The sequence below is a fragment of the Macrosteles quadrilineatus genome, unplaced genomic scaffold (genome assembly GCF_028750875.1).
Source record: "Macrosteles quadrilineatus isolate MER2022 unplaced genomic scaffold, UCM_ALF_1.0 Scaffold_19__1_contigs__length_3004403, whole genome shotgun sequence".
Lineage (NCBI taxonomy): Eukaryota > Metazoa > Arthropoda > Insecta > Hemiptera > Cicadellidae > Macrosteles > Macrosteles quadrilineatus.
This window is the reverse complement of record NW_026542612.1, coordinates 2,629,437-2,651,920: the sequence shown is the minus strand read 5'-3', so window position 1 is coordinate 2,651,920 and position 22,484 is coordinate 2,629,437. Positions and strand designations below refer to the sequence as shown.

The 22,484-nt window shown below is 34.9% G+C and overlaps 1 protein-coding gene across 4 annotated transcripts in view; it reads right to left on the bottom strand.

The window, feature by feature from the left end:
- LOC129005295 (E3 SUMO-protein ligase ZBED1-like) overlaps nt 1-22,484 on the bottom strand; it is a 58,162-nt gene that overhangs the window by 9,760 nt on the left and 25,918 nt on the right. For all 4 annotated transcript variants that reach the window (XM_054434151.1, XM_054434149.1, XM_054434150.1 and 1 more), the window contains exons 5-8: nt 16,734-16,958; nt 16,445-16,579; nt 15,875-16,081; nt 14,300-14,457 (exon numbers count right to left, since the gene is read on the bottom strand). In XM_054434151.1, coding sequence (XP_054290126.1) covers nt 14,300-14,457; nt 15,875-16,081; nt 16,445-16,579; nt 16,734-16,958 — 725 coding nt within the window. The remainder of the gene's footprint in view (nt 1-14,299; nt 14,458-15,874; nt 16,082-16,444; nt 16,580-16,733; nt 16,959-22,484) is intronic.

The window sequence follows — 22,484 nt, the reverse complement described above, 5'->3', positions numbered from 1 at the left end:
CCTCGCGGCCGTAGGTAAAAATACAAAATTCACTCATAATTCCTGGTTAAAAATCTCCCGCATTTTCCGGTTGGTGGACACCCAGTTATATATATAGCAAAGGGGCGCTACTATTAGTTGTGCCTAGGGCGCAGATAGGGTCAAAAACGGGCCTGCCACTTGCTATTTGCATCAATTGTTGTCTTGCTGAGGGTAGCTTTCCAAATTCCCAAAAAATTTCTAGAGTTGTCCCAATTTTCAAGAAAGGTGATAAGTCTCAAATGAAAAATTACCGCCCAATATCTTTAGTCCCTGTCATAGGAAAAATTATGGAGGCGGTAGTGAAAACTCAGATATGTAAATTTTTAGATATCCATAGTTTATTGTCTGATTCCCAATTTGGTTTCCGTAAAGGGTTGTCTACTACTGATGCCCTAGAAGAAATGATCTCAGAGATCCTTTTGGCTTTTGAAGGCGGAAGTCTTGCCCAGATCACTGCCTGTGATCTGAGCAAGGCTTTCGATTGTGTTGATCACCAAATTCTTTTAAATAAGCTTAATCACTATGGCATCGGTGGTGTTCAACTCAAGTTCTTTGAATCATATCTGAGTGGGAGAAGTCAATATGTTGATGCAGGTAGTAATGTGTCAAACTGTTCTGAAGTGAACACCGGAGTGCCACAGGGTTCAGTGATTGGACCACTACTTTTTATTCTGGTAATTAATGATATAGCTAGCAATATAACCAACTCATCAACTATTATACTTGCTGATGATACTAGTTTTTTAAGTGTCCATTCAGATTATGACCATCTCAAATCAACAATTGAACAAACTCTAGATAAAGCTAAGATGTGGTTCAGCTCAAATAACCTCCTTTTAAACCTAGAAAAAACTCAAAATCTTCTTTGTACTCTAAGGGCCAACAACCAGGATCAGAAAACAAATATTAAAATTCTAGGAGTTGTAATTGATAGTACTTTATCTTGGGAAAAACATGTTGAGTTAGTATGTTGTAAACTATCTAGAGCCACCTTCTTGCTCAAATCACTGATGGATATTGTACCTGAGTCATATGTTAGAACAGCTTATTTCGCATTTTTCCAGTCAGTCATAAATTATAGCCTAATTCTTTGGGGAAATAGTGCCCATATAGATCAAGTTTTGTTAATCCAAAAAAAAGCACTTCGTATTTTGAATAAGGTTTCTCTTGAGATAATCGTCTTCCGCGAACGAGGCAAAATTCTGATTTTTCCCACAGTCATATGGACATTATCTGTTATCATCGTCTTGTGCAATCATGGCATAATTCTGATCATCCCTCGCGGCCGTGTAAAAATCATTATTGTATCTCCCGCGGTCATGTAGACATCGTAACCGTCTCCCGCGGCCGTGAATATATGGTAATCGTCTTCCGTGATTGCGGCAAAATGTAAATCATGTCCCGCAGTTGTGTGGAAATCATCATGGGCCTGCCACTTGCTATTTGCATCAATTGTTGTCTTGCTGAGGGTAGCTTTCCAAATTCCCAAAAAATTTCTAGAGTTGTCCCAATTTTCAAGAAAGGTGATAAGTCTCAAATGAAAAATTACCGCCCAATATCTTTAGTCCCTGTCATAGGAAAAATTATGGAGGCGGTAGTGAAAACTCAGATATGTAAATTTTTAGATATCCATAGTTTATTGTCTGATTCCCAATTTGGTTTCCGTAAAGGGTTGTCTACTACTGATGCCCTAGAAGAAATGATCTCAGAGATCCTTTTGGCTTTTGAAGGCGGAAGTCTTGCCCAGATCACTGCCTGTGATCTGAGCAAGGCTTTCGATTGTGTTGATCACCAAATTCTTTTAAATAAGCTTAATCACTATGGCATCGGTGGTGTTCAACTCAAGTTCTTTGAATCATATCTGAGTGGGAGAAGTCAATATGTTGATGCAGGTAGTAATGTGTCAAACTGTTCTGAAGTGAACACCGGAGTGCCACAGGGTTCAGTGATTGGACCACTACTTTTTATTCTGGTAATTAATGATATAGCTAGCAATATAACCAACTCATCAACTATTATACTTGCTGATGATACTAGTTTTTTAAGTGTCCATTCAGATTATGACCATCTCAAATCAACAATTGAACAAACTCTAGATAAAGCTAAGATGTGGTTCAGCTCAAATAACCTCCTTTTAAACCTAGAAAAAACTCAAAATCTTCTTTGTACTCTAAGGGCCAACAACCAGGATCAGAAAACAAATATTAAAATTCTAGGAGTTGTAATTGATAGTACTTTATCTTGGGAAAAACATGTTGAGTTAGTATGTTGTAAACTATCTAGAGCCACCTTCTTGCTCAAATCACTGATGGATATTGTACCTGAGTCATATGTTAGAACAGCTTATTTCGCATTTTTCCAGTCAGTCATAAATTATGGCCTAATTCTTTGGGGAAATAGTGCCCATATAGATCAAGTTTTGTTAATCCAAAAAAAAGCACTTCGTATTTTGAATAAGGTTTCTCTTGAAAAAAATGGAAAGCTTAGGCATAAACCTTTGTTTAAAAAATGTAAAATTCAAACTGTGATAAATTTGTATATATTTGTTTGCTTGGTGAAGGTGAAAAAAGATTTTAATTTAGGTCTATTAGTTTTAAGATCAGATATCCATAGCCATAATACAAGAAACCAATCTATGCTAGACCTGCCATATACTAGGTTAAGTAAATGTCAAGATAGTTTTAATATAGTAAGTTTGAAATTATTTAATAAGTTAAGTGATAGCTGTAAATTTCTGGAGCTTAAAGTGTTTAAAAAAAGGTTGTATGACTGGCTGATCCAAAATCCTTTTTACAGCCTAGACGAATTTTATAAAGAGCATTCTGTTAATTTTTAAATCAGTATTATAGTTATAAGCCTATCTGTTACAAATTGTATGTTATGTATTTTTTTATTTATTTTGCATGTAAAATGACACTGTCTATTGCATGTATGTAATGCTGAAAGACAATAAATAATGATTCTGATTCTGATTCTGACGTGATGTCGCTACCGACGCAGAAAGGACTAAGCAAGAGACAGACCCTCGTTACCCATTACACAGACACCAACCTGCAGAGCGACGGTTTCGGTCCAGAAAGAGCTTTTTATCACAGACACGAGTCTTGGATGGATCACTCTCAAGCAATCGGGTGGCAAGGTGGGAGGCCACGTTGACTAACCCTCCCATACCAGCCAGGGAGGAACTGGCTCCTGGTGGAGGCCTCCATTACACGGTGTGGAAGACCCTAAATCAAAGGGTCGAGGTACCAAAATGCAAGACAAACATGCAGAAATGGGGTCTCTTACCAGACGAAGAAAACATCTTGTGCGCGTGTGGTGCTGTTCAGGATCCTGGCCATCTGCTGATCTTCCCACGCCTAGACCAGTCTTGCACATTAGATGATCTTTTACATGCCAATGACAAAGCCATATCGGTAGCTAATTTTTGGAAAAGCGAAGTCTGATTTCCGGACACAGAAAGTAAGTAACTCTTCAACATAGGATGGGCAGGCTATGCGTTGAAGAGAAAAGATACATCAACTTTTAAAAGTGTACTCCAAAGAGTACCACGAGGTAGATGACCACTTGGAAAACCAAGAATGATGTGGAAAGACCAATTAATGAAAGACATATCCAGACTGTGATCTACATTAGAAGAGGCAGGGGATTGAAGAGAATGGGAGGCCATAATTCTCTTAAGGTTTCAGAGGCCACGGAGGTAAGTTAAGGTAAGAAAAGAAGTGATAGTATGCAATTAAAGGTGGTATGTAGCTAATGTAGTCAAAACCAGTGTGTAAATAGGCCGCCAGTAAAACAATCCTACTAATATTATAAGTGAGAAAGTTTGGATGTATGGATGTTTGCAGGGTGTCCACAGAAAATTTTTCATTAATTTCCCTGACTTTCCATGACCATTTACCATTGATTTCCATGACTCACGAACTTTACTCGGAAATTATCATGTAACAAGCCTGGACAAATTATTTCACAGAAAATACTGAAATATGTATTAACTTATAACAATGTCGTAATAAATTTTGCAAAAATATGATATTCAAAATAAGGAAGGAAAAAGAAAACCCAGCCTCCTCCGTCCCCATAGCTGGCCAAGTTCTCTCTCCACTTTCTTTTTTCCTTCCTATATACTTTTTATTTTTATTTTTTTATTGAGTTTACAGGGTTTACAAAATTAGCTTAGCTTAGAAAATACTTAACTTAAGACAACTCAAAACATTATAACAATATTTGTATTAACTATATTTGTATTGAAATTTGAGTTCTGTTCTATTAAATATTTATTATTGTAATTAAAGTGAAAAAACTGTACACAACCACAACAGATATCATACTAATTAAAACCAAAATAAAATGAATCTTCCAAAATTATGTAAATCTAATTAGAGTATTGTTATCTTAACAATATATTTTAAGAACCTCCATTGACAAATCAAATAATTCTTACAAGATTAGGTAAATCTAATTAGAGTATTGTCATCTTAACAATATATTTTAAGAACCTTTACTGACAAATCAAATGATTCTTACATGATTATGTAAATCTAATTAGTATTCTTATCTTAACAATATATTTTAAGAACCTCTATTGACATATCTCATCAAATGATTCTTACAAGATTGTGTAAATATAATTAGAGTATTCTTATCTTAACAATCTATTTTAAGAACCTCTTTTGACAAATCTTTAATGTTTTTTTTTTCATGGCCTCCAACATTTGTTTCTTTTTCTCAATCTCAGCATCTTCCTTTTCTCTTTCTATTTTCAACTTTTTCCTACTTTCTTCTAGTTCCTTTAGCTCCAATTGAATCTTTCTTTTCTCTATTTTCTCTTTTTCTTCTTCACTTGTCTTTTCTTTTTTCTTATCTAGATATAACTGGTATCTTCTTCTTGAAGACCTTATTGAAGTAAGCATACTTCTGTTAATTGTTATATTTTTCACACCACCAAGATGTTTTACACTATCAATAATTATTCTTTGTGAAACAAGTGATTCTTCTAGAAGGTTTTCTACCAGTAAATTTTTGTTAATCGAAAAGCCAGATTCAACAAAAGCGTTTCCATGAGACAAAATTAAACACAGTTTCATCACTGACCACAGTTCAACATACTTCTTGTCTTCACCTAAAAGTGAATAATAAAATTCATCAAGTCCAACCTCATCAGTCTTTTCTAAAATGAAGTTATCAAATTTGTGTTTAAGATTTTCATTTTTCTGAACTTCTTCAATCAAAGAAGAAAACTGAAGTTTAGCTTTATCAGCAACTTGATCGGGAATTCTCTTACGGCTATACATGTTTTCTAACACTGTGTCAATCCGTGTTATTGCCAGATCAGGTTTGAGCAATATTGTTTTAGGGTCTAATGCAGATAGCCCTCGAGCCAAATGACATTTGAAAGGACTTTTCTCTTTAAGTTTATTGATCATAGTTATCAGCAAAGTCCTAAAATCTTTTCTAAATGCTAATTTATCTTTCTCTGAGCTTTTAAGTTGTCTTAAGATGGTTTTAGCTGCATACCCAACACTTATTTTCTCTACTGGGACCAAATTTTCAAATAGGTGCAAATCTAGATTTATTAATTTTTGAGACGTACTTGCTTCCCTTAACTTCTCTGGCTTAACAAATCTCATCATTTATTTTCTTACCAATTCCTCAATTGATAAAAACAGATACGGAACCATAGGCTTCTGCTTCTGACTTTGGAACCTTCTTAAGAATGGTTCTATATCTGATTAGATGCTCCTGAAAGCACAAAGTTTTGCCATAAGAAAAGGGTCTTTCATGGTTTCCCTTAGGTACTGCAAGTTTTTATTTTCCTTTTCTTCAGTGTATTCTTTAATAAATTGGCTAATATGATCAAAAATTTTGATAGTTTGGTCCACACAAGGCCCATTTTCTAACCACCTTACTGAAGTAAACTTCAAAGGGAATGATTTGCTGGAAGTTATTTCAGTATATTTGGCACGTCGAGCAGGGCTACACCTTTGAAAAAATTATAAAGAGATCGAAAAAACTGAAAAAGATTCCACTCACATTTGTTAACTCCCGTTTTAATAGCTCCATTCACTGTATGAAGACTGCATATACCGATGTCTAAAATGGATTTTCTGTCCGTATTCAAGACTTGCAAGTGGCTTTCTAGTTTCTTTAAAAAACTGAGGTTAACGTTTGGTCCGTCCATACTCACTTGCAAGATATTTTGCAACGGCAAGGCTAATCCATCAATAAATGCGTCTAGTAAATGGTTAGCTGATGCCCTACCAAGAAATACACTGTTCCTATATCTTGTAGACACTCTTTGAAGGTTGACATCCCAAAATCTAACACAAAGGTCCATTTGACCTCTCTGAACAACTTTGTTTAGGGATTCGTCAAAAGACACTACATAGTCATAACACTCTTTAATTTCCTTTTGTAACAATTCCTGAAAATATGGTGCCAGTCCATGGTTTATTAAATAAGAAGCCTTAGTTTTTCCCATACTAAAACTCTGAGCAATTTTGCTATCTGGAAACATCCTTTTGAAAGCAGCAGAAGTTTCATCACAGGAGTTAAGAGGCATTTTTCCAGTGACAACTTCAAGAGCCCAAATTGCTTCCGCAGATGTTACATCATCTTCATTGACACTGAAAGTCTTTAAACTTGTTTGAGAAGTTTCTTGCTTTGAAGTTCTTACATCTGGTGTAATTGAAGTACTCGGTACAGGATGTACATCTTCTGCTGATGTAGGTTCTGACACTTTTTTCTTAGTGAAAAAGGAGATTGTTGGCTGGGAATTTTTGGCCTGCATGTATTTTAAGTGATTAGGTCCTTTAGAATGAGAAACAACCACATTTTTACCCATGTTACTGAGCTTGAATGACTTGCGACACACTTTACAATAAGCCGAAGTGGCATCAGCAACCACCAAATGTAAGTAAACCAACCACTAAATTCCGGAAATAGTTTGGCATCGAGCCACAGTTTATTAAATTTGCACTGTTTAGCAGTCATTGTTACACTTAGCATCTAGCAACTAATCAACATCCTAGAACAAACAAGGAAAAGATTAATAATTTAAAATAATCCAAGCACAAATGTAAGACAATAAATTGAATTGTCGTACATTTGTGAAAAATCCTGAAAAATGCTACAATAGTCGGGGTTACAGCCGACTAGAGCATTGAAGAGTCCCCTCAAATTCATCAATGGGGATTTCCATGACTTTCCATGACTTTTTACCCATTTCCCTGACTTTCCATGACCAAACTTTTTTTTGTTGTGAACTTTATTGAATATGTTTTCACTTCATTGATTTTCCTTTTGATCTGACTGTTATATTTTTTCTAATCTACTGTGTTTTGGTTTACCACATGTTAAATATTTTGTATTGAATTAATTTAATTGTTTGAAAATTCAGTTAAGACTTTGGAATAAATAAAGAAGCCTACTAATCTGTTTGTGAAATAATTATTTTATCATTTCTGGTAATTATTTCAAGATTCAAAACATTTTGGCGACCGTGACAGGATATTTTCTTTAATTTAAGACATCTGGGTTATTTAATAGTTTATAATAATATGGAAAGCCTAGAAAATATGAAAAAGAAAAGATCACAGATTAGAAGGCTATTCACCAAGGTTTATAATGAACTGGAAGAAGCATTTAATAATGAAGACCTGTCAATGAATGATAAAGAAACTCAAATAAAAGTAAACTTTTCTCAAATTGAAGATAAAATAACAGCATTAATGGCAATGGATGGGAAAATCTCTGATGAAATGCTGATGAAAGATGCTTCTGATGCTGATCTGGACAATGAACTGGACACGCAAGAAGAATACAAGAAGAAATGGTACCTGATGAAGGCTAAGTATGAAATGTTTCTTAAAACACCTACCAACAATGGTGAGTCTAACATTTACAGACCAAACCGTAACTTTCATTTGCCTAAATTGCAATTACCTTCATTTGATGGGGATATTAGGAATTGGATTGGGTTTTGGGGTCAGTACAAAAAGATTCATGAAGATAGTGAAATTAAACCTGAAGACAAATTTCAATATTTAATTCAATCCTTGAAACCTGGTTCATCAGCTAGGGAATTAATAGATTCTTTTCCTCCTTCTGGTGAAAATTACATCAAGGCTATTGAACAATTGAAATCCAGGTTTGCACGTGATGAACTTTTGATTGAAGTTTATGTAAGAGAATTACTAAATTTAGTTTTGAAACAAGCCAACAAACAAAGTATCATGCCACTTTCAACCCTTTCTGATAAACTTGAGACTCAACTTCGTGCCCTAGAAACACTCGGGGTCACATCAGATAAGTATGCTGCCATGCTATACCCACTGGTTGAATCTGCTCTACCAACTGATACTCTCAGAGCATGGGAGCGGTACAGAACAACAAACAAAATAGGCTTAGGTGAATTTAAAGGTAGCGAGTCATCTAATTCAAATTATTTACAGCTATTGTTAAATTTTGTCCGTTCCGAGGTCGAAATCGAAGAACGTTTAGCTCTTGCTCGCAACAGTTTTGCAGTGGACAGAGACACTACACCAAGTGACACCCAGCCACAGAAGAGATACCGTCACCAACGTCCTGGTATGAAAAGTGGGTTTGAGAAAGGACTACCTTTACCTACAGCATCTACAATAATTGCTACAGACAGCTCTTCAGTGGTGAATAAGCCTACATGCTTATTTTGTAATAAAGGAAATCACAACACCCAAGACTGTTCTGGGTTACAAAAGCTTACTTTAAAAGAAAAGAGAGAGTTTGTGACAAAAAAGGGAGCTTGTTTCTCATGTTTAAAGTTAGGTCACAGCAGTAATAAATGTAAAGTTTTTGTATCCTGTGCTATCTGTAAAAGGAAACACTACTGCTTAATGTGTCCTAGTTTAGAGAAAATGATGCACAGTAATACTCATGATTATGACAAATCAAATGTCATTGAAAGTGTTCAAATTAATGACAAATCTGAGTCCTTGATTGCAAATCAGAATAAGGAAACCTTATTACAAACTCTTCTAGTAAAAGTAATAGGACCTGACCAGCAATCTTTACTAGTAAGAGCATTGTTGGATTCTGGATCTCAAAGGTCTTATATCTCTAAGGACTGTGTAGAGAAACTTAAATTAATAGAATCTGGTGAGGAATTAATAGTTCATGGTTTGTTTGGAGGTATTAAAACTAAAGAGACTCCACATAATCTTTACCAAGTAGAGTTACGTGACACAAAGGGTAAATTCGGCATTTCAGTTAATGTGCTTGATCAAGACAAGATTTGCAATTACATACCCAGATTAGATACAAAAAGGTATTTTCCCATTTTAAAGAAGAAGAATATATACCTTTCAGATATTGGACAAGATGCAGCAGAAGAAATAGAGTTACTACTAGGAGCTGATATCTTGGGACAACTTCTCACAGGTAAAATTGAACAGCTAGATCAAACTCTGGTTGCTGTTCAGACTGTGTTAGGATGGACAGTAATGGGTCAATGTGGAAAAAGTTACCAGTCACTTATTAGCATTAGTTGCTTTGCTAAAATGGACATTTCAGATCTATGGCGTTTAGATGTTTTGGGAATCACTGATCCATCAGGTAGTAAAACAAAGGAGGCGAATGCATCAGATGTCTTGGAGCATTTTAACAAAACTATTGTAGTAAATAGTGAAAATAGGTACGAGGTGACTCTTCCATGGATTGAAGGCCATCCGGAGCTTATGGACAACAAAGTTACAGCCGAGAAGCGACTACATGCAGTGACCAAGAAGTTGATTAAGTTAGAAAAGTTCAATGAGTATGATCAGGTATTTTCAGAGTGGTTAAATTCAAACATTATTGAAAGGGTTGTTGAGTCCTCTGTAACTGATAGACTTGTACACTACTTACCTCATCACGCTGTGGTCAAAGAATCCAGTTTGACTACTAAGGTTCGACCAGTCTTTGATGCTTCTGTAGTTGATAGTAGAGGGAATTCACTTAACTCTTGTTTGGAAAAGGGACCTAATTTAATAGAACTAGTTCCAGCTCTTCTAATGAAGTTTAGAAAACACCCAATAGGCGTTATTTCAGATATTAAGAAAGCTTTCTTGCAAAGTTCAACAAAAAGTGACCGAGACGCTTTACGATTTTTGTGGTGGGAGCGACTTATTGGAGTGGTAAAGGAAATTCTTTGACGAAACTTGGGAAATTCTTCAGTCACGCAGGAAGAACTCTCAACAATTTTGTGTGATTGTGAAGCAACTGTAAATTCAAGACCTTTGACTTATCTTTCGAATGATGATGACTGTTTACAACCATTAACTCCAGCCTTATTCTTACAACCAACATCAACAGCTGAATTACCAGATTTGGATCAAATTGAGTGTCTAAGTTTGAATAAAAGAGTGCGTTATATAAACAAATTAAGAAGATCACTAAGAGACAGGTTTAAGAAAGAATATTTGGCTACACTCGTTCACAATGGAAAAAACAAGAAAAGTAGAGAACCAATTATTGGAGAAGTTGTATTGATAGGAGATGATAACACAAAACGAATAAGATGACCTTTGGGGTTGGTACAAGATGTATATCCAGGAAGAGATGGATTCTCCAGAGTCACAAGACTAAATACCCCCGCCGCAGCAAACCTGCAGACTAAGCGAATTTCCATTTGCCTGATTGGATTTCCACTAAAATGTCTCCTTAAAAATATCACATTTATTCCCTATTTAAATAGAATCAGTTTAACACATACTTAGGTTTGCTGCAACAGGGAGGGTAAAAGTGTTTTTTTATGTAAAATGTTAATAGTTAGTAAGAAATAAAAACATTTTCCAAATTTGGGCAAAATATGTTAATAAACAAGCAAACTACAACAGTTTACTTATTCTCCATAAGAATAACATGAGAATTTTAAATTTACAATTTTTTGGAATTTTCTCCGTAACCATTAGGCACATTATAACGCTTCAATATAGTAAATTATTTGTTTTTTTAAGCTCTACAAAATTGTTTGAAAAGAAATTGCAAAATTTTATGTTTTTTGGGTCAAAAATGGGAAAAACCCATTTTTACCCCATAAAAGCCCCCATAAACCCCCGTTCCCATGGTCCGATTAAGCTGGTTCGCGAACTCGTTCGAATAAATGTAGGTTTACACGTTTGTACCAAATTTCATCAAAATCGGATCATTTTTGCTCGAGTTATCGCGCTAACGGACACATATATATATATATATATATATATATATATATATATATATATGAATTTGAACGGATGATGTTTTTGGCCTCTAGGGACCTCAAAATGAAAAAAAAAATCGGTCCCGGGTCCAGGTCTTACCATGAGTACTACGGTAATAGCTTATTCCCTATATGGGAAATTCGCTAAAACTGGAAATGGTATTTTGACAAGACCACTACAAAGACTTTTTCCATTAGAAATCACAGCTTGTGAAAAAGAGTGTATGAAAGAAAATAAACCACTTGAAGAAGAAGAAGTAGTTGAAAACGAAGTCTTTGATTTCGCTAAGAAGAAAACCAGATGTGGAAGAGAAGTAAAAGTGCCCCAGCGATTTTACTGATTTAAAATTGCACATAATTGTTTAGCAATTTTAAATGGGGGGAGGATGTTGTGAACTTTATTGAATATGTTTTCACTTCATTGATTTTCCTTTTGATCTGACTGTTATATTTTTTCTAATCTACTGTGTTTTGGTTTACCACATGTTAAATATTTTGTATTGAATTAATTTAATTGTTTGAAGATTCAGTTAAGACTTTGGAATAAATAAAGAAGCCTACTAATCTGTTTGTGAAATAATTATTTTATCATTTCTGGTAATTATTTCAAGATTCAAAACACCTGACTTTCCAAAAGTGGATACCCTGGTTTGTGACAAGTACTGTAAACGCGAAAAATACTGGTTGGGTTGGGCTGAAATTTTGTTCAAACAGCTGTTCTGTATCATTCCGCGTTTGACCCTGATTGGACCTTTTGACCACGATGTTTGGCGTGGATTTCAATTTGAACATTCAAAATTGGCTCACTACATAAGCGGGTGATTGTTTTTTTGTAGGCCTATCTTAAATTGTTTTAATGTAGTCAACTTAAAATTATTACAGCTGCAAATCCTGATTCTTCCAGGTTTTCTGTTTATTGTTATATTTTGGTTTATTGAAATGAAAAACCAAATATTTGCGGTTATCAATAAGGTAGTTATCTAATGAACTGTTTCCGGAGTTATCAATTATTTCTAGTTTCGAATTAAATGCAAGATTTAGCAGGAACTACACAAGTTGGGTTTCAAACTTAAGTAAATTCAATAATTTATTTAATTTTCATATTAGGTCTCATTTTAGCATATTGGTTTCCCCAGCTGTCAAAGTATTCAGCGCAGTCAACTTAGCGCAAGACGACAACGACGTTTCCGTGACCACGGGAGTCAATGATGTCTACACGGCCACGGGAGCTGTTCATGAGTTTGCCACAATAGCAGAAGACTATGATGATATCTACACGACCGCAGAAGATGTTCATTATTTTGCCGCAATCGCAGATGACGATGACGTTTCCGTGACGGGGGGAATTGATGATGATGTCTACACGGCCGTGGGAGTTGTTTGTGATTTTTCCACGACCACGAAAGACAGTGATGATGTTTCCATTAATGAGGAAGATATTTTGGATTTTTTGTTAATCCCAGATGACGAAGATAATATCTCCACAATCGCTGGTGATCACGATATTACCTCAAGTTTGGCTTGACTGAAAACGTCAGGCCAGCACACCTCTATAATATTTTTTTTTTTTTTAGATCTTCATTTATCTTTAATATGGTAGTAATATGGTAATATGGATCATTGCTGCATAAATGTTTTCTTTGTTGAAAACACCCCATTACCTTAAAAGTACTTAGAGAACATAAAGACAGGGCTTGGTGTAGTACTAGGCATGTTTTTTAAGTAAGTACTGTTTTTAAATTTCTCCGTTCCAGCGCTGCGATTGGCATTTTGGAAATTTGCGCTGTGTATATGCATCTATTGGCAAGCCTGCACCAGAAATTTGGTAACAATCGGCCGTGTTTACATCTGGTTTCGAGCATTCAAAATGGTGCCGCAAAATAAGACTGCCGCCGACTGTGAAGTGAGCACTGGAATTAGATTTTTAAGTGCTAAAGGTGTGAAAGCCATTGAAATTTATCGACAGATTAGTGAAGAGAACATCAGCGAGAACATTATGAGTAACGGAATGTTATAGTACGCAAGTGGGTACGGGCATTTAAAGACAACCGCACCACCGTTCATGATGAGGAACAGACTGGGCGGTAATCTGTCATGACTGATGAATTGATGCGCAAAGTCGATGAAAAAGTGATAGAGAACAGTCGGTTTACAATCTCATCATTATCTGAGGAGTTTTCTTTACTCATAATGTTCTCGCCACACACTTCACTAATCTGTCGATGAATTTCAATGGCTTTCACACGTTAACCACTTAAAAATCTAACTACAGCGGGCACTTCACAGTCGGCGGCAGTCTCAATTGGCGGCACCATTTTGAATGCTCAAAATCGAATGTAAACATGGCATATTGTTGCCGAATTTCTGGCGCAGGCTTGACAATAGATGCATATACACAGCACAAATGTCCAAAATGCCAATCGCAGCGCTGGAACTGAGAAATTTAAAAACGGTACTTACTTAAAAAACATGTCTCGCATAACCAATCCATTCAGAAAATTTGGTAAAACAATAAAAAAAAATGCTATCGGTATCAAGAATCAAGAATCGCTTTTCCAGGTATCAGTATCGGAATCGATAAATTTTGGTATCGACACATCACTAGTGGTAATGGAGTGTTTTTAAAGCTAAACAAACACTGTAAACGCAAGAAAATATGAATTTAAACCCTTCTTAACCCATTAAATAAATACTGCATCAAAAGTAAATGAGGATCTTACAATCTTACCAAGAAATATCAAAAAGACAATATTTTTATCACACAAGTATTGTTTATGTTTACAATAGAATCGGAATCGGATAATTAGCTCTTTAACGTTCCTGTGTTGTCGTCGTTGAGTCAGGTGACTAAAATCAATTAAAAAGCAAACATGATTCAGTTTGTTTTGAAACCCTGAATCCCACTAATCAAGCACAAAAGAACTGGTGTACATACAGGTTACTATAACTATACCTTGAATAACTCACTGCCACATGAGACCAGAAACGTCAGTTACTTTCTGGACATCCCTCGCATCCTGGGATAAGGAGTTATTTTGACCGATGTTCCTAACTTATACTCACTTTTCTGAGAGAAACGTTTTTAAAGCTCCTTTGAAGACTTGAGCGTTCATTGAATCATCAGCCTTTTCTTTCAGATGCGAGTTCAGTAGTTGCGACAACAAAGGTTTGATGAGTGAGACCAAGGGTGCTTTTTCCTCACTTAAAGTCATTGCTGTGACCTGTAATGGCACAACACCTCAATTAGTTGAAAACATAAAATTTACATTATAGGCTATAGGCCTATTTTAGTATTTTTTAAAGTTCCGTAAAGTTGTTCTTTCGATATAATTGTAATTGAAGGAAATCAAAAGAATGAAGAATTGAAGTATTTTTTCCCTGTAATGGTAAGAAACTCATCTCCTTTAGACTGTTTAAATATACTGGGTTTAGGTCACATCATGTCCCCTATGGTAAAAGCTCATTCTCTATAGTGGAAATTACTACCAATAACAATTGATAGTTCTTTTAAAATGTTATGTTAAAATAGTGACAAGATGATTGCCGTACCGTTTTGGGTGGCATTTAGAGTGGCTTTCATGGTTACTTTGAAGAACAACATTAGTCTAGTCATATTTGAGAAATTACCTAAAAAACTCTTAACTTTGGTACATATATTGAATTTTACTTCCGCCATAACACACTAAAAGTCCTAAAAAAAAAACTTGTGCTAGGGCCGCCATCTTGGGAAATGGCATCCAAAAACCAGTTTTTCCCCGTATACTCAAACTATTCATCCTATAAAAAAACATTAAATGTAAAAAATGTCCGCCAAAGAAAGAGCTATAACTTTTGTATAAGGAATAATTTGATATAGGTAATTAACCATTTAGCCATAAAATGCAATATTTAGAAAATAAATTAGAAAATTTGTAAAAAAAACATTAATTACTATATTATAAAAGATTTAAATAAATTATTTAAAAAAATATTTTTTATTTTAATTTAAAAATTGGAATGTTCTGAACATTTTCATACCAGTAACATAACTTCTCCTTTCAATTTATATTTTCTGTGAAATTTTAAATGTTGTTGCTAGACTAGCATAATAATAATAACGTGCAAACTCTTGTCAAGCAGTAGAACTTCAGTCTGATGATGAATAAGGTTGGGGCAATTATGTAACTGGATACAATGATAATTGTTTGAATTAAAAAATGATTAATTTTATTAAAGGGGTTTGTTTTTTACCACATACAATATTAACCATTTCCACTGGTTTAAAGGGTGTTTTTAAAAGAATGCCGGGATTTTAAATCATAATTGTTTGAGTACTATTCAAGGTAACTAAACGTTTTATATGTCAAATTGAATTTTAAATAACTAAGTTTTATATTTGAGAAAAAAATATTCAGGGGGCAGAAATTTTGGGAAAGAGAGTATAGCCTGTATGATTCTTTAAATAGAAAAGCAAATCCTTACACAGGTACAAATTTTTGTAGAAATACAAAGAAACAGACCAGTATGTTATTGGTTAAATTACACAAAACGGCTGGGGTTAATTTCCATACTTTCTTTTGATAAATTGGATACATCTTTTAACATCATAGGAACAGCTGCATTTAGAATTTCTGGATTCACTGTTTTGATTGACCTTACCTTAAATGGCTCTAGTACCTCCACCACGTCCGCCATCAACGCCCAGTCTCCCTCGGACAATGTTATAGCTTCTCTGTCCAGTGTAGCAGACTCTATGTTGTCCAGTATGGATGACAACACTTGGCGACGGGCTATGAAGTTCTCTAGCATCTGATAAGTGGAGATCCACACTTTGGGGTAGTCGCATAAGAGAGGTGTCTCTTCCAACTAGAACCAATTTTTCCTTTTAAATCAATTTTCAGATGGATTTGGAATTGAACAAGGGCTGACATTCCTCTGACTTGACCAATTGTTATCATAAATTACTTATTAGTCCCTAGAGTATGAACTTCAATATATGGTTAGATAATTGTACTACGTACTTATAACCTCTGGCACAGTAAACAAAAATAAATATCATGAGACCAGAGACTTAATACGGAGATGCTGTGTTGGTGAGGTCAAATATTGAAGTACAAGTGGCCACTTCGTGAGTATGTAAAAGGTGCACTAAACATCAATTTGTAAACATATTTTTTTGACTCTCGATGTTCCAAGAACTTTAACAAAAGCACGACTGTCGACGCTTACCGACATGAGATGATCCTGAATCCTGAGAGCTGCTAGGGCGTTGTTGTACTTGTAAACTGTACCAATGTATGCTCGACACTTGGTTAAAATTTCTCTGACATCATCTTGCTCAAAACAAACTTTGCTGCACACATCCTGCAATCAATTACACTTATAGACGACTCTTAGAGTGACAAGCAAATTTGGAGAGTGACAATTTAGTTAAATAAAAATGTAAAAAAAACCCCTTAAATTTGGTCGTAAAACATAATTTATAGTTGAGAAAGATTTTGTGAATGTGTTGTCTCACCTGTAAAGTGCTCATCAAGCAAGGTAGCACTGTGAACCCCTTGGCTGTGAAAGTGTCGGTGATCTGAGACCTACTACCGTTACACACGACCGCACGCACTTTCTCTTCCTTCACATTCCACTCCTCCAACATGTTGTCCACAATAAGGTTCCAGAAGTCAATGTCACAGGTGACCGGACAACGCACTGTGGACAACACTCTGCTCACCAAGTTCTGCTCATTCTCCTACAAAACAACCCCCACATCACAATACATCAACATGTGAATAGTCAAGAAATACCTATGGCTAAATACAAAATATAATTTTTGTCTTAAGACAATGACACACTATCGATCTTTTCCCTGATCAAGACCCCGAACCGAGCAGGGAGAAGGGAGGTCGAAGGGAGCATGTGTCACGGGTGCGTACACCAACATCAGGCCGAGCAGGAAGACAAGCGCTCTGGAGGTGGTTTTTTGGTAAAAGATCAAAGAAAAGATCCATCTGCAGTACAATAGTGTGTTTGGTATATTTTTGCCCCGTATGCCGTCGCGAGTACCGCACCGAGCGGCCATCTGCGCTAGCGTTGATAGTTCTAATTTAATATGATACGAGTAATTAAAATTTTTAGTTGGTAAAAACAAATGTTGAGTCATATTTTGCCGTTATTTATTATGGGCAATTATATTGTAATTTTGCGGTATGTTTGGTCAAGGTTGAAAATGTATTTTACAAATTGAAACCGTTAAATCAATGATAGATAACCATGATGTTAAACTTGAATTAAGTAATTGATGTTCTGTACAATAGTCAATGTAATGTAAATTCTTTCAAAATTAATATAAATATTAATATTGTTAAAGGCAATTAAAATTATATTTCTTTAACATGTTATTTCATGTTTTATTACTGCCTCCGCTCTCTCACTCACACACTCTTTCCATCTCTCTCTAAATTCCCTTTTGCCGCATTTGGTAGAACTCGTCTGGTCTTCGTCTTGTTCGGGGAAATGTTGGGATTGAAATTTTGCTGACATTTACCTCCCTTCTCCCTGCTCCGTTCGGGGTCTTGTCCAGGGAAAAGATCGATAGTGTGTAACTGCTTTTAAGATTGGTAATATCTTGAATCCTTAAGTACAAAGGTATCTGATTGGCTGTTTTTTTACACAAATCAATGTATATCAGTGTTACTTTGGTCAAATAAATAAGTGATTAAGTTATTTGATTATTTAATTTTTCAGCTGAACATTCTAACAATAGTGTTTTTGACACATTTATGGGCCAGACCATTAACTGCTTTGATGATGGTCAAGTGAATTTGTATTGCTATGCGCGACCGGAAGATCAATTCTTCCTTAGTGTCCTGCAGATGGCATTTTCAACTATTACATATTAAAAATCAAAAATTTTTAAATATTATTTTTATTTTTAATGAAAACAAAAAAAAACAAATACAAAATTATAACCAAATTATTAGTTGGGGGTATCTTGTTATGTTATAACACCCAACCGGAAGATAAAGACAGATTTTTTAAATATTTTTAAATATTACCGGGCCCAGGTCTTATCGTACCACCTACGATAATAGTTACTTGCCTATAGGAAAATTCACTAAAAAAACAACTCTTTCCTTTTTCCGTAGCAGCAAACCAAAGTACTCATAAAATATATTGTTACTAGGTGAAACCCGTGGAAATCGACGGTTACTTTCTAGGCTTGCGCTAATTCATCTAACTGCGATAAATTGAGTGAAATTATACATATTTTGAGCATTTAGCATTGTTTAAAGACAGAGGTGCCCATCTCCCCCAAACCAAGAGGGACAATCCCCCCCCCATTTATACTGCCGTCTATTTAAACCTACCCCCCCTCCCCCTACCAATTTATCTGACAATTTTCTCTTTAAAATAAAAAACCCTCGTCAAAATCGTTTTATATAAAAACAAGCATTTCAAGTATTTAGTAAACTTGAGGTAAAGAAAAACAAGCTTGCTGATAATCAAAGTTAAATTTTTAATAGGAAACGTCATTTAACAATACATCATTATGTCTAACTAATGGACGGATTAGAAGTTTTTAAATTTAAAAATCAGAATCTGTAATATCAGCCAACATGTGCTCAGTATTGCAATAGACAACGTCTTCAAAACGTTCAACAATATTCTGATACTCGGTGAATTACTCTACTCCAATACAGTACTGTAACTACAAGTACAATATATTATGGTGGCGTTAGTTTTTACAGGGCTTAAGAATTCAAACCGCTTTAAGTGCATTAATAATACTTAAATGCAAAAAGTATCTTGTTTCAAAATTATAGGCAGAGTCACGAAATAGGACAGACTTGTTGCTTGCCACTCCCAGGCTGCCTTCTACAAAAATTACCGGGCAAAATACCCACAATACCTTAATTGCCACCAGTTACAAAATGTTTTTGTGACAAAGTAATCTTATAATTTATTTTGATAGTGCCTTTTAAGACTAATAATGGTAGAAAGAAACGCATCTTGTCAGACAATCCTTTAATAATATATGTACCGTACGGTAGTGTCGAATATTACTTGCTACATATGTTCTGGCGGTTCTTTAACTCCACCATCGTCAAACTTACAGAAGGATCCACTTCTGGAGGTGTCGTCAGAATATGTTACAAACATTAAACACAAAACAAGAAACGATCACAGATAGGCTTATCAATTCTCGCATGTATATTGCTGCGGGCAGGACTGGAAGTAAACTGAATCAGGTTATATAACGGAAAGATGTGGTCTCTGGATTATCGTCTGTGTTATCAAAAGCTGATATTGGACTAAATGTAGTGACGGATGAGAGTGTTAAAAATATAATGGGATTCATAATTGAGTTTTCCTTTTAAAATTATTGACAATAACCAATTTATATGCTGGATATAAATGATGGTCTCGAAAAATCGACAGTACTACACTAAAGGAAATTTATTAAATGATACTTTGGAAGAGTTTGAAATATATAAATACAGTAGAACTCCAATTATCTGAACTCCAATAACTGGCTAAACTATTAACTTAATAACATGTATAGAACACTTGTACTAAGAGCATTGTAAACTGTAAAAATGTTCTGATTTAATTTATTATTAATTAAAAGTTCACTTAGTACCGAAAATTAGGATTTATCTTTAAAATTCCTGGAATTCCGGTAAAACTCCAATTATCCGAATGGGGTCTGGTCCCTATTGATTCGGATAATCGGAGTTCTACTGTACATAAAACTAGGGACAGCGCACAATTTTTTAGTGAAAACACTCAATTAATTATGAATCCCATTATTTTTATTTTATTTTATTTACATGCTTCAATACAGTTTAAACACCATTTACATTGAAGCAGTTCATGCGCTTATAATATTATTGCTTCAGTGGGTTTCTTCTTGTCTTTTCACTTCACTTTTACTTACACTTTCATGCCATGCATTTAATACTAACATAAAAACAAAATTATCAATAACTATAACAACAATGTATATATAGGTATTTAAAAAAGATTAACAATGATAAATTATATATATGTTTTGCAAAACATTCCATTATCAGGAAAATCTTTTTATCACAGTAACAATCTATCTATATATTAATAGGCAAGCATGTTTCTTTAAAACCTTTTTTCTCAGCTCGTGTGTATCGTAGGGAAAATCTAAGCATACCGTTGGAAAGATATTTTCCTGAAGAAGTGCAGAATCCCTTTAAAAATTAAAATAGGCTCAAATTTAAGCACAAAAAACAGATTTGAAATAAAAAAAAAATTAACATGGGCTTAATGGGTTGCCATGCTGGAGACGAAATAACAACGAAATATAAACAGATAAAATCAAAACAAATGGAAGAAATTACAATCACATGTTTTATTTACAGCATGGGGTAAAAATAGAGAAGCCTGTACCTTTACATTCCATCCCTATGTTAAAGTTGTCACCAGTTTTTTTTTTAATTCGTCGTAGTTGATGTGAGCCACCAACAGGTTGCGCTGATGTAGATGACTTCTGATGAAAACACGATGTTTTTTACCAAGTTAAACTTATGGAATGACTTATTATGAGCTATATAAACTATTATGACCCATCAAATTTGTCGGCAACAAAAATAAGGTAGAAAATAGAATTTAAGACACGCATTTGGTAACTGGCTTACACAACTACAGTTTTTTAATAAAGAAAATAGCGACAGCTGGTCCATATAGATGGAATGTCTACTTCAGTATCCAAATAGTCAATACGGTACGTGTGCATTATATGTTTCTGGTTGATTTTCGACCACTAGACGACCACTAGTTATATATTTTTTTTTTTTTTTTTTTTTTTTTTTTAAGATTAACATAATCAATTTAATATAGATAATTACAATAAAAATAAATCTAAATTTACAGATATTGCTAAAAATTTTGATTCTCTCAATAAATATGTTGGATGCCTGCTCCATCTTCGAATTCTCGAGCAGATCTCCATTTTTTTCTAGATCTTCTCAGGCACATACTTGTTGCCCTTAAAATTGAGCAAGTCAGTCTCGTTCTGATCCAATTAACTACCAGGCTGTAAGGCTTAACCCATTTTTCTGACAATCTCTCAGCTAGTGCTCTTATTAGTGTTTGAAAATCTTTGCCTAGGATTCCGCATACTGATGTTATCAAAGGAGTGAAAGAGGCATTCCGGCTCTCACAGGCTGAAATATACTATCTTTTCTTTTCTTCTTCTGCATTTTGTATGACATTGTCATGAGGTTTGGAAGCATATGAGGGAGCATCGGTGTCTACGACACGGATATCAAATAATGCTTCCCTCTGTGTCTCCCATACCCCTCTACATGCCAAGTCAGCTTTAATTGCAGGCCCGTTTGTATTTCTATTCTCTGCTATAAGGGGCTCTTTGATACAATTCCCCCATGCCTGTTCCATAATGTTTCCTAAAGCATCTCTAATTTCATTGTGTCGTTTGATAATTAGGCCACCTACAGGACACGTAAGGGCATGGTCTGTGTTAAATTCTTTCCCAAAGCCATCACATTTGGTTGGTAAATAAATCGGTGTCCGACCATATCTCAGTGCCAGGGAATCCCTAAATTCTTGGGGAGACATGTCTAAATTTAATTTCTTCAATGGTACACAGGATAACCAGCTGATATGTTTTGATTTAGGGTCAGCATTTCGTAAAATTACATTTTGCCTTTGTAGTGAAAAATATTTTAAATTTTCATTTAATAATTTGTTTTCTTCAGTTTTCTTTTGTTCTCTATGGAACTTTAATGCTTTTTTTAAAGCATCTTCATGCTCACTGAACTCAAAAGAGGTTTTTAATGCAAGGGATTGTAAGAGAACTTCACACCCTCTTTTTGACGTTTCATATATGTGTTTCGATTGTACTATTGGATCAGCCATCCCTATTCCTCCACTTTTTTAGCGAATTTCCCTACAGGGAAGTAGCTATTACCGTAGGTGGCACGGTAAGACCTAGACCCGGGACCGATTTACTTTTTCATTTTGATGTCCCTAGAGGCCAAAAACACTATTCGTTCAAATTTTTTTATATGTATATATATATATAGACATATATATATATATATATATATATATATATATATATATACGTCCGTGAACGCGATAACTTGAGTAATTTTAGTCCGATTTTGATGAAATTTGGTTTAAAGGTGTAAAGCGGGATAAACTTGAATGAGTTCGCGAACCAGCATGATCGGACCATGGGAACGGGGCTTTACGGGGGGTTTTATGGGGTAAAAATTGGTTT